The sequence below is a fragment of the Hippoglossus stenolepis genome, chromosome 10 (genome assembly GCF_022539355.2).
Source record: "Hippoglossus stenolepis isolate QCI-W04-F060 chromosome 10, HSTE1.2, whole genome shotgun sequence".
NCBI classification, from domain to species: domain Eukaryota; kingdom Metazoa; phylum Chordata; class Actinopteri; order Pleuronectiformes; family Pleuronectidae; genus Hippoglossus; species Hippoglossus stenolepis.
The window spans coordinates 2,427,096-2,440,229 of NC_061492.1; the positions used below are offsets into that span (position 1 = coordinate 2,427,096).

General features: G+C 41.8%; 1 protein-coding gene and 3 non-coding genes across 5 annotated transcripts; 3 read left to right on the forward strand and 1 right to left on the reverse strand.

The window, feature by feature from the left end:
- Positions 1–324: 324 nt before the first annotated feature.
- Positions 325–9,089, reverse strand: LOC118116860 (tumor necrosis factor alpha-induced protein 2). 2 transcript variants are annotated; one of them, XM_035168799.2, is made up of 12 exons: positions 8,938–9,089; positions 5,852–6,175; positions 4,598–5,246; positions 3,858–3,969; positions 3,622–3,744; positions 3,315–3,409; positions 3,124–3,216; positions 2,902–3,028; positions 2,518–2,637; positions 2,194–2,349; positions 1,327–1,448; positions 325–905 (listed from the first exon to the last, which is right to left on the reverse strand). In XM_035168799.2, the coding sequence occupies exons 1-12, from the start codon at positions 9,002–9,004 to the stop codon at positions 758–760; spliced, it is 2,136 nt and encodes a 711-aa protein (XP_035024690.2). In that variant the 5' UTR covers positions 9,005–9,089; the 3' UTR covers positions 325–757. The 2 variants fall into 2 exon arrangements, with proteins under 2 accessions (XP_035024690.2, XP_035024692.2); XM_035168801.2 differs by lacking the exon at positions 8,938–9,089 and adding an exon at positions 6,933–7,016.
- A 1,359-nt stretch (positions 9,090–10,448) lies between these two features.
- LOC118117113 lies at positions 10,449–10,656 on the forward strand. The gene has a single exon (XR_004697743.2). It is a non-coding gene; the product is annotated as a small nucleolar RNA U3 (small nucleolar RNA).
- Positions 10,657–11,728: 1,072 nt separating this feature from the next.
- On the forward strand, positions 11,729–11,936 carry LOC118117111. Its single transcript, XR_004697741.2, has one exon. It is a non-coding gene; the product is annotated as a small nucleolar RNA U3 (small nucleolar RNA).
- A 764-nt stretch (positions 11,937–12,700) lies between these two features.
- On the forward strand, positions 12,701–12,908 carry LOC118117112. Its single transcript, XR_004697742.1, has one exon. It is a non-coding gene; the product is annotated as a small nucleolar RNA U3 (small nucleolar RNA).
- Positions 12,909–13,134: the final 226 nt, after the last annotated feature.

Genomic DNA, 13,134 nt, shown 5'->3' on the forward strand with positions numbered 1-13,134 from the left:
AATTGTTCAGGAATGATGTTGATGTTGAGTCTGAGTGGAAGGACTCCTGGTGTTTGATCAGTGGTTCTAACTCTCCCCTGATGTTCATGAATTTAACACTTCAACTACTGTTTAGAGTCAATGTTGGTACATGACCTGTCAGTCAGAGCTGATTTAAAATGTAAAATATAGTTCTACTGTCACATCCTGGCTCTTAACGAGGCTTAACAAAGGGATTTATTAACGTAAATAACTTAAACACAACAGGGGATTATCAAAGGAATCAGTAATATCAAGGATGTAGGAAGTGTGGAATAATATGATACTACTACAACCAAACCACACTGAGGTTTTACCAACTTTATTTATAAACTTAAGTTATTTTAAACACAATATTCTCTACGAGACGAAGCATGTACAAATATACACAAGAGCAACACACTTGACCTTGACCTATTTTCTGTAAACAAAATAAAATACACACAAACTGACCTGATAGCAGTAAACAGCACCATGCTTGCAACGTTGAGCTTGTACATTCAAACAGTAACTACACGGGTCAATCTCTCAATCATACTTACACACAAACACTGAAGTTCATAATACTGGACATTAAATGAGACATATTCTGCTCATATGCATGTTGATAATTACAATGTGTGTTATTACTTTTTTTACTATTATTGAGGTTCCGTGCTCTAATGCTCAGTAAACACATCCCTGTCCTCAGACTGTCCACAGCTGCAGCCCACTCCCACTTCTCTGTTTCGTCGAAGCCTCACTTGACCTGAACTTTGGAGAAAAACGTCCGCGAGCCGGCGCCACTGGTTTCTCTCAAAGCGTCCGACAGAGTCTCTTTGACGGTTTTCCTGTCGGCACTGGAGATGTTGGCCTTGAGCTTGAGCAGAGCCGCCACATGTTTATTACTGTGGGCGAGGGAGGGAAAGAAAAATACACATTTAGCATAAAGGGAATTGGAACAAAGATAATTGAACCAAAGACTGAGACGTAGTTTTAACGTGTTATAGGGACTCAGAGATCAAAGCATAGGACAAAACAATTAATACAGAAAATCAAACTCTCATCGACTCTAAGCTTTGAACTCTTAATATCTTCCTGCCGTGGGAAACATCTGAACACACTGACGATGTCGTGGCTCGGTTCACTTTCTGCTCTCTGGGTTTATTTATCCTCACCGCGCTGTCATGTAAACGACCCACATCCTCTGTCCCTATTTAGTCACTTATACTTATCTATTTATTCACCTTAAACAAACGAGGCCTTTGCGTGTCTGTGTGTAATATGCATCAGTTTTTGTTGTGTTAAAGTTATTGTGGGAAGTGTTACCTCAGGTCAGGAAAAGCAATTCCCAGTGATGCTACTTGCATCTGGATGGCGGGAAGCTCCTGGAGTTTTAACACTTCTGCAATCGTGGTGAGGATTTCCTTCAGCCAGTCTTCCTTTGAGCCCTGCCAAGACGGAACAGTTACATTAGTGCACACGTTTCCCCCGAACACTGATCCACACATCTCGTGTCTGAGGGAGGGTTCAAATCCCGAGTGGTCCCAGTGGAGGAGGATCCACTCTGGAGTTTCCCCTCGGTCCCCTCGATGAATCACTTTTTACAAATAGTTTCAGGATCTGGGGACAAGACAAGAATGTTCCCTTAACTTTTCCCGCAGCCCTTTAGAAAAAATTCCCGAAAACTTCCCAGTGAGCGAGTGGGCGTTTCTAATGTGACCGGATGCAAAACTGGAAGGATACAAATATCTCAGGATGAAAAAGAGCAGCGATACTGTCGTGGTTCTGCCGTGACACCGGATATTTATGTTTGTCTGTGTATTTTCGCGCCTGCTTTAACACACACATGTAGAAGACGCAGACGAAGACGTCAACTTGGAAATATGAGGAGATTCGAGAGTTTTTGGTGATGACACTTTCTCCAAGTCTGATTCTCTTTCTCTCTGTGACGTGGATAGTTGTTGGTGTTTTGTAATCTATTGTGTTATCTTGTGTGTGTCAGGTTACAATAATTAATAGAAACAGACACAGATGTTCCTCCTGTAACCACAATAATACAGAAGTAAGAAGTATCTGAACCAGATTTAGTTTGGTAAAAACATTTCTAATTCAAATTAGAAACTCCTCTGATTTACTGGCGTCAGTCTCCAGCACCTGCCCACATTGTTTTTGCTGTTGAGGATGAAGTCTCACCATTTTGACGAATAACTCGTGCAAACTCTCTGCGTCGTCTTTCACCGTCATGCAGGCTTTATCCTGCTGGTTCTTGTCCTTCAGCTTAACTCTTCCTTTCAGGAGCCTCTTCACATATTCCACTGTCACCTCCTGATGAAACTGGCACATCAGCTCCTGGGATTCAAAATTAAAAATAGAAAAAAACACACATTATTATGTTAGTTTCATTTCTTAACTTTTTATTTGAAAAAATAGTCTATTGCTTATCACAAGATTTATATTTCTCTATTCTTTATTCTTTACTTTTGAAATGTAGAGTGTGTTCGATGCTTTGCTCAGTACCTGGTGACAGGATTCCTTAGAACCCTGGAGCTCTTCACTCTGCGTCTGGATGCTGACCAGCAGCCTCTCAAACTCAGGCTTGTTCAGCCAATCACTGGTTCCCAGTTTGCCGTAATGTGGCTGCGTGAGGTAGAAATATGATGTAATGACCAGTTAACACTTTCATCCAGAGCAGAGAAGAGTAAAAGTGACAATTTCAAACATGGAAAAGTGCAAACTAATAAACCTGCAAGGATCTGTGGTACATATGCATGGTGCTGCAATTCAATTTTTATGTCTGATACGATGCTTTTCTGTTGTTGCTCCTTCTATTTATCCATATGTGTGGTGCAAAAAACAACGTATTTAGTAAGTGATAGATAGTAAATGTGTAAATAAACTCACCTTGAGGGCGACGTGCACGGAGCTCAGTAAGTACGTGTGTGCAGATTCTTTCATGTCGCTCAGAACACTCAGACATTTTATCCGCACGTCCTCTTGGAACAGGTGACCATTCTTTTGGAGAACATTCCTGCAGATAAAACCCAGAAGCCACGTCAGCTCACACTGAAACATGCAGATCATCGATCAGGATTTGATTTGATCGGCTAAACATCAGAAACGTACGTGAACTGTTGGACACTGCCGAGGTTCGCCTTGATGAAGGCTTTCCCGTTGCTTTGGTTTTTCTTCACGACTTCGTCCTGGAAGAGCTTGAAGCTGCAGGAGTTTGTGTTTGAAGGAAAACAGTTGATTTTCACCTCCACAGTTGTTTTATTTTGTAAAGAGTGAAATAAAACATGTCTTTAAAACGTTACCTCTTCATTAAAGTGTCCAGTTTACTTGTTATGCTCCGGGCCTTGTGCAGGTCTCCCACCACTTTCTCAGCTAGAGTCACCATCCCATGGATAAACTAGAGACGGAGGGAGAACACAATTAATAACGGCATCCTCCACAACCTTCTGACGACTCCCAGAAGTGATCTCATGCCTCCCAGGTGGAGAATCACTGTTCAAGCTGCAGGACTGTGACAGGTCCGTCACTGTGAGCGACCTCTGGGATGCACGATTATACAAATACTGATTATGGCCATTTTAACATCATGTTGTCGTTTGGATAATGTACCTGAATGATGTCGTAGGCCACAGGACTGTCGTAGTAGCCGTCCTCCATTTTCGGCTCCTCTCCGTCTTTCCACTTTTGTTCCTCTCGCTCGAGAACGCAGCGGATGTAAGTCATCAGTTCAGTCTGAAAACAAGACACCATGTTACACAGTCTTTCATACACATTCTGAACCGACACTTCATAACAGTAGTTTGAATAACTAGTAATAAGTTAAAATCTAGGGAAGCTCCTGTTACCTGTTTAATGCTCAGGTATTGTTCTTCCAGAGGTTTCAGTAAATCCTCAGACAGCAGCTTTCCCAGCGGCTCAATACTGATGTCACCGGTCAGCTCCGGCTTCTGTAGGAGTCTGACAGAGGAGAAGAAATCACAACTTTTACTCGTGATCTTTATCTGTGAGTTTCACAATTTCAAACCCAGCACAGGAAATAACTTGTTTTTTAACAAAAACAGACTTATTTCAGCAACTTCTTTCAATATGAAAGCAACCAAGAGAACGAACGGACACAGGAGTTAGGGATGTAAAACGTCTCTTAAACTGGGACCAAGACAATCCAAAGGGTTTGTCCTCTGGGAAGCATGACTAAGCTCAATAGATCAGCAGGTTCAATTGTGATAATTCTTTGGTACAAGTTTTGTCTCAAATGTGACACTAGAAAAATGAGGCATTAGAAAATGGTGGGCACCAAAAACACTAGGATTCAATCTCTGGAGACCATGAATAAAAAGAGTGGAGGCGTTTCATGAAGTCAACACTTTGGTTTTTATGGGATCAAAGTATTGATCAGGAGGAATTTCTGTGAAAAATACATGGCCACCAAAATGATTAGGGATCATCCTCCATGGATCTTGAATATTTATATGAAACTGAAACAAGTATTCAGATCTTCTACTTTGGTAAAAGTAGTAAAACCACAATGTTGACTGTATCCTCAACGTGATAATTACTTCAAACATGAATTGAATTCACGACTCACCCTGGATAGTATTCGTTCACCCAGCGCAGGAGGAAAGTACAGTCCTTTTCCTCCAGACCGAAGTCTGCGATCTTCTTGAGTCTGGCACTGATGTTTTGGTGGAACATCCTGGCGTAGAAATCACAGATGTTCACATCTGTTGGGTAGCAGGTCTTCACCTCACCCACCACCAGCTGCAGGTCGGCCAGCAGCTGCCGGCCCATGCTGCAGACGTGAGCCTCCACAGACGACTGCTGTACCTGGTCGGCAGGAGGAGGCGAAGGATTGCGCATATGATCCTTTATCAAGCGGGTGACAGTTTTGTCATGGAGCTCCCTCCAGCCACTGGCCCTCCAGCCAGGCGGGGTCCCATCCCTCTGCTTCCACAGTTGGTCCTGCTCGTCCTCCTGGTAAACGGCCTTCACAGCAGACGTCAGAGCCTCGGTGCTGACCTCCCCCGTGTTGAGAGACAAACTCTGTTTTAGAGTTTGCACGATGAGGCGTTCCAGGGCTTCATAGTCAGCAGCGAGACTGTTCACCTCCTCCTCATGCCCTTGGAGCCCCTCGGCCTCGGGGTTCTCCCCGAATAGACGCTCCTCTCTCTCTATCAGCTGCTGGCTGGCCTCCGAGAAGCGGTTTTGTTCAAGGATTTGATCAAATTGGAGGATCTCTGGGAGAGAAAAGCAAAGACGAGGACGCTTTTTAAACTACGGCCGAGTTTAAGATGAAAATGATTTGTCTAAACCTCGGAGATGAACTGCAGATTAGGGCTGCAGCTAATACATTATGTAAATATTACAGATATCACAAACTATGCAGGCCACCAAAACAACAGAGAGGTCCCACTCCTGATGTAAATATAAAGTATTTAAATATAAACGGCCCATTCTAGGGTAAAGAAAACAACAATTTGTACAATTTAGATGAAACACACAACAAACATCACTAGGATTATTTTATATTCAATTTCTGCCAATAGATCCTTTCACCTAAATCATTTACACTGGACCTTTAATAAGAAATGCAACAGAAGTAGATTCATCTTATTAAACACATTTGAGACCTTGTGTGTGATATTTCAACATATTCAAGACTTTTTAAGGCTTAAAATACAGATGATTGAATTTTAGACCCCAAACAAACACTGTATAATATCAATTTCTATGTATGAATACACAATCATAGAATATAAAACTTTCCTGAAGAATTCAAAGTTGTATTTGAATTGCAAGTGAGATGATGAGTCTGACACAAACACATGACCAGCTGCTGTACCTGGTGATGGAGGCCTCTCAGGGCTGCTGGGCAGGAGGGGACTGTCGGTGCTGGTGTTGTTGCCGGGGATGTTGCCGGTGTTGTTGCCGGGGATTTTGCCGGTGTTGTTGCCGGGGATGTTGCCGGTGTTGTTGCCGCTGTCCTGACCTCCTGGCCGTCGGAACAACTTCTGGAACTTCCCGTTTAACCAGCCTCCTCTTCCTCCTCCTCCTCCTCCTCCTCCCTCAGAACTCCCACCCTGGCCGGGGAGGAAGTTGCCCTCTGACTGCGTGGAGCTCGACCGGGTCCGCATCCTGAAGCGAGTGAGGAAACTGGACCAGCAACCTGGAATTGAGTCAACAAGTCAGTGAGGACGAAAAACCAACAATTCGTTCGTCAAGAGAAATAAAGTTAGTGAAAAACAGGAGATTTCGGTGTTAGCTTCTTGGCTAATTAGCGCTAGGTCACTGCATTAGCCAGGTGAGAATATTCTAATTCAATTAGATTTTTCAACAACAATGCATTTGTTGTTGCTTTCTTACTTTTTTATGTTTTAATTATCTCACTAAAGATATTTTCTTATATTTTAGATAAAAACAAACCTTAAAAGTTAGCTTCAGCTAAAGAATTATAACTGCTGCCAATACAACTTCCTGTAATACTTGAGAAATAAAACTCTAACAAAAAATTGTTTTCCCACAAACATAAAATGAATCATCAAGTTAAACAGAAACATACTTTAGAAGAGGAACTTGTATTTCATTGAAATATAGCACAACAGCACCATCCTCCTCACAGTAAACCACAAAGCAGTAGTGAAAAGTACAATCGTAAAAAAAGGCAAATGATTCAAAGGAGAAAGTTCAGTAAACGATCTCAGCATCCCATGAATACAAAAAAGTGAAAGTACATAAAACAGCACATTCGACATCAAACTAAACATAATCAATAATCACACAAATAACCTTTAAAATCGGACGAATTAACAATAAGCAGTTCATAGGGAAATCTCACAATGTCACAGAAACACACACACGATCATTCGGTCCGGACACGGAGATAAAAACGTCCGTGTCTGGACTCGTCAGGAGAAGCTACTCACCCTGATCTCGCTGCTCTGTTAGCTACTCTGCAGCTGCCCTGAATTATAAAGGCAACAAGCTCCTCCTGCCTGGAGGAATGATGGTCCAGGGAGGGGACACACACACACACACACACACACACACACACACACACACACACACACACACACACACACACACACACACAGAGAGAGAGAGAGAGAGACGAGCTCTGCCGCTGTCACCAGGCAGAATCTGTGATAACCATCTCTTCTCATCCATCTCCGTCACTCCTTCCTCATCTCTCTCACTTTCACCCTCCTCCTCCTCCTCCCTCCTCAGCAACTTCTCTCTCTGCTTCTCACTTTCTGTTCATCACATAGTTTAATACTGTAGCTTTAGATATTTTATGATCAGATATTAGAGAGAGTGAGTTGGTCTTTTTTTAGACCCACCAGCGCTGACACTCTCACTCTGGTCTTTTCTGTGTCTTGAAATTACATTACAGACATATCCGTTGTGCCTGCAGAGGGATCCTTAGCGTCCCCGACAGGTCAAAGGTTGCACTTGTCAAATAGTAATTGATGACAGGATACCTCAGAACACAATGCCCAACTTCCTGCCAGAGTTATGTGTTTGGAGGTTTTCTATGTATGAGAGAACTGTTCGTCTGTGCAGCACTTAAGGATTTTAACTGTCCACGTTTTCTCAGTTGGTCATAAGATGATCTGTGAAACATCTGTGGATTAAATGTCCATTTGAATCGATCATTTACAAGGAAAACCAGCAAATTCTCTACTTTGAATAGTTCAGTTTTTTAATTATTTTGCTGGAAAAACAATAAAAAAAAAAACTAGAAGATGAAAATAGTTTTTGATGGTCGATCATGATGTTTCTCTCTGTTTTTCGAACATCAAACAAATAATAAAATCCAAACCTATTGGAAAAAATATGAACACAAACATAAGAACTACCTGAATTGTATTTGTATTTTGATCCTTTTGTCTGGTCCATGCCCCAAATGCTAACATGGAGAGGGCACGGTTTATTACCCCCACGTTTCTGTTTGAAAAAGCATCAACTCCGCTACAGATTCGGCTTCCGTCCACACACCTCCGGAGTTTGAGAGCCGCTCAAAGTGGAGATGTTTGGAATCGATGACGTAGACGCTCACAACCGTTTGCTCGCTGGCTGTTTTCCGTCACAACAAAGCCGTCGCCGATTCTCGAAGCTCAGATCCAATGAATCTTTTCCCGAAGTAAACGACCGGCGTTGTTATGTGTTGAGGCCGAGGGAATAAAAGCCTCTGTCCTTTACGAGTAAAAGCAGAATAGCAACGTGTCACGGTAACACCGCTGCACAAATCCATTAATCAAGACCACATTTCCTTCCCAACTTCCACAGTGGGACCTCAACCAGACCAGACCTGAACCATAGTGGGAGCGGTCAGGAAACATTCCCGTTCAGGAAACATTGCTTATCTTTGCGCACTGGGGGGGGAGGAGTTACATTTTAAATTATTTCCATCCATTGTTGATCTGCTGCTCCCCTCCCTTGTCATTTCCCCCTTTTCCTTTGATTAATATTTATAACCTCCGTAGGCAGTGTATTAGACGCACCCGAACAAAGCTAATACAGTCCTGTGATGAATCCTTCTTTGCTATGATCGTTTTAAGGATGTTGTTCGTGGTGATGTCAACGGACCATAACAATCACAACGAAGGGAGGAAGTGGTATACAGATCAGGTGATGTTTTCTACTAACTTAGTGAAGAAATGCCTTTAATATCAGGTAACGTATATTATTCATAACAATCGAATAATACGATCTTGCAGCACAATTATCCACTAAACTTATAGTTCTGTTTAGGCACTACAGCACAGGTCTGGTCTGGAAACGTGAAATTACATCAGTTCTTTTGTTACCAGCCCAGGATCATACTGTGTATTATTGTTGTGTTATGATATTCAACAGCAAGATTTTTGAATTAGCTCAGAATATAAACTGGATCTTACATCCCTACAGCCCATAGATAACTTTGTTTACCTGTGTGACGCTGTGTCGACGGTTTGTAGGATCTTCTGGGGAAACAGCTGCGAAGCATCAAACACATGGCTCCTGAAGGCTGCAGCACTCACAGGTGAGAACTCGTGTGTCTCTGCAGCAGCTCGACCAAACACTGAGAAGTTGCTCGAGGTAACATTTGGTGTCAGGATGTTGTTGAAATCATGAACTCATGCGTTGGTTTCTGTTCGTGCACCTGCACATTTCCTCTGAGAAGCAGGCCCATTAAAAAACCCCAGACTGTCGCGGAGCTTTTCACCCTGTGGGTCAGGTTTTATTTTAGAAATCATGTGACTTCACCTTGTTCACGGGGACAAAATCAATTGATAATTCATTGATTTTCCACATCTAATTAACTGCTAATTTAAATAATAAGACTTGAATGGTCACTGGAAAACAGATACGTTCTTGCTTTGGGAACAATTCCTCGTATTTTCACGACCTTCTTGCTTTGAGGAAACAGTTCTAACCACTGCTCCACGTACGTCAGCAGACATATCAGGACTAAAACACGTGACTGAGAGCGGCCAGGAGACGTTTGTGGTTTGTGCTGCTGGAAGATTTGAATCATTTTATAGCCCTGATATTTAAAGATATTACATTTCTTTCTAGTTGGTCTTAAATAGGCTTTGATTTAACTCGGTGGTGTGATGAACTTTACAGAGAAAACCTGTCTGATTATTGTTCTCTTAGATATTTACATTTTGGAAACATTTCCATATTTCGCGTTTTTTGTTTGCCTGGAGTGAAGATGCTGTTTTGCCTGAAGCTCACATTTTTACACTTGGGGATATTTCACTTTTTAAAAACTCTAAACAAAGTTCTAGGTTGTGTCACATGATGGAGTTTCCCTTTTTCAGAGGCCTGTCCAAACCCGGCTCTAGACTTCATTATCTTTTTAATTGCCGTACACAGAATACACAGTCTGTGTATTTGAAGACTGATGTAGATATCTCTTTGTGTATATCATGCACCTCACATTTCCTGGAAGCACATTTAGACATGTATTTATTTAACCAAGCAGCTGTTTTCCTGTCTCTGCTCACAACAGAGGAAGTGGCTTCTGTTTCAATGTTTTCTGACTGCATTTCTTTCCATTATGAACCAATAACTGTTTGTCAATGTGACGTGTAAACACTGTGTTTACTTCACCATCCAAAGGAAAAGTGAAAGTATGAGAACATCCCCTGCTCCAACTTGCATAAGTGCAAGTGATAGAAAGAAGGTGTCAGGGGAAACAGGAACTTCACAGCAACCACAGGTACAACAAGTGGAAACATTTACACATTGGGAATTTTTTTTTATTGGGAATAATGTTTTTATTATGCACTGTAGATGGTTTCAGTTTTACTGAGGGCAAGTGCAGTTTTTTTTTATTCGGTGAAGATGCTGTGATTAGAGGAGGTTTGTCCCTCTGAGTGTTTGGATGATTCACCACGAGAAAAGGGGCAAATCTCCGAATGCAAGACTCAGAGAAACATCCAGAACAAACCAAGACTCTACTTTCAGGGATCATTTCTATAGTTGCTGACTTGAGAGATGTGTTTCTAAAGAGTTTGGTCTCGCTGCCCATGATGAAGAGTGAAGATGTTTCCTTCAGAGCAGGAATCTGGTGGAGGAGACTCTTGGTTTTCTCCTCTGTTGATGATTGTTCAGTGTTTCTGGTTGAGACACTGGAGGAGGAAACATGTTCTGAGTGGTTCTCATACAGATGTTTAAAATATGAAGTTCATAAATGTTGACTTACAGCTTCGGTCCTGAACTCAATGTAATGAGAGAAAGATTAAGGTTTGAAGTGAATCAGTAGTAATGATACTCGGCTCCCTACACTGGTTACCAGTGGCTTTCTGCATCCACTTCAAGACACCAGTACTTGTGTACTATGCAGTGAACATGTTCTGAGTTGGGAAATACTTTTCTTTAAATGATGTGTAATGTCAAAGTCGCCCTTTTGCTCCACGTGAAGTATTGGAAACCACAATATAACAGGTGGAAGGATGATGTTGTCCAAATAGTGAGAATTTGAACTTAAAGACAAAACTACTGTTCAAGATTAATCTAAGGAAACATTGAGACTGTTCGCTAACGGCACTTTGACGTCTTTGAATATGTAATAAAAGACAAAAAAATGCTGCATGTGCAAAATTAAGTAAAAGGAAGCTTTAGAAATGTTCACCTCATCATGAACATGTTGCAAGTGTCTTTTATTCCTTTCTGAATTTTGGTCCAAAAATCTTTGACTTTTACTTCTGTTTTGAAAATGTTGTTATTAGCAAGAAGTTTGTCTAAAGTACAATCATTGTTAGTTTATCATGATTAGTTAAAAAGTCCCTGTTTCCTGTCAAGATTCAGACACGCTGTGTGTAAGTGTCTCCACTGGTTCACTGTGGTTTCTGCTGGTTCCACTTTTAGTTTGGGATCTGATGCAACTTTGAGTCCGTCACGATTTGTGTTCAACACTATCTGTGGGTTCATAAAGTCCCTACAGCCCAAAAACGTCTGTTACAATACTTCAAATGATGAAACTTAATACGGATAAAGCTCATGTTTATTTATCACTGTACAACTTGTCTCGATTACATGAAAATAGCAGGTCACTGAGGTATTTAAAGAACGTTTTCTGAAATAGGATTGTTATGACAGCAATGACCCACAGAAATCAAAGTGTAACTTGTGATTGGAGGAGGTTTGTCTTCCTGGATCACAGCAGCTCACCAGGAGTAAAGGTTCACGTCTGTAGACATAAGACTCAGAGAAACATCCAGAACAAACCAAGACTCTACTTTCAGGGATCATTTCTGTAGTTGCTGACTTGAGAGATGTGTTTCTAAAGAGTTTGGTCTCGCTGCCCACGATGAAGAGTGAAGATGTTTCCTTCAGAGCAGGAATCTGGTGGAGGAGACTCTTGGTTTTCTCCACTGTTGATGATTGTTCAGTGTTTCTGGTTGAGTCACTGGAGGAGGAAACATGTTCTGAGTGGTTCTCATACAGATGTTTAAAATATAAGGTTCATTAAAGTTAAGCTACAGCTTCGGTCCTGAACTCAATGTAATGAGAGAAGGTTTGAGGTGAATCAGTAGTAATGATACTCTGCTCTCTTCACTGGTTACCAGTGGCTTTCTGCATCCACATCAAGACACCAGTACTTGTGTACTATGCAGTGAACGGATCAGGTCCAGTCTACATCCAGGTCTTGGTTAAACCTTCCACCTCAGCCCGTCCACTCTGCTCTGCATCTGCCGATCACCTTGCTGCTCCCTCACTGCGAGCTAGCTACTGAACAGAATCATGACTGTTTGCTGTCCTGGCTCCTAAATGGAGGAACAAGCTCCTCATTGACGTCAGGACAGTAGAAGACAAGAACAAGTCAAGTCCTGTTCAGACAAAGATGAGAAAGTGATAAATGGAAAGAGAGCAGCCTGGAAATACAAGTTGTGGTGGTCTGATACCCGTCAGCATGTTGATGCTTGTGAACTCAGTGTGTGAATATTGAACTGAGCCAAGTTGATTGTTGTGACATCGTAGAAGGAAACTTTGGGATAAGAGGTTTCAAAAAGTCCCTACAGCCCAAATGAGTCTGTTACAATACTTCAAACTAACACAGTCCACTTTCTCTTCCTCCTGCAGACACCTGAGTGTCAACACAACATCTGATTGTAGGAGGTGTAACTCTCTGATCCAGCTCACCAGGAGTAAAGGTTCACGTCTGTAGACATAAGACTCAGAGAAACATCCAGAACAAACCAAGACTCTACTTTCAGGGATCATTTCTATAGTTGCTGACTTGAGAGATGTGTTTCTAAAGAGTTTGGTCTCGCTGCCCACGATGAAGAGTGAAGATGTTTCCTTCAGAGCAGGAATCTGGTGGAGGAGACTCTTGGTTTTCTCCACTGTTGATGATTGTTCAGTGTTTCTGGTTGAGACACTGGAGGAGGAAACATGTTCTGAGTGGTTCTGATACAGATGTTCAAAATATATGGTTCATTAAAGTTAAGCTACAGCTTCGGTCCTGAACTCAATGTAATGGCTGAAAGATTAAGTTTTGGGATTTATCAGTATCTGTGTTTAGTTTTGCTGTTATGAGAACCTTTATTTTGAAATTGAGAGCCTGTGTTGTGTCTGTTTTCAGTGGTGAGTTGATCTTCATGTGTGTATTTGTGAGTCGGTGTGACAGCGATT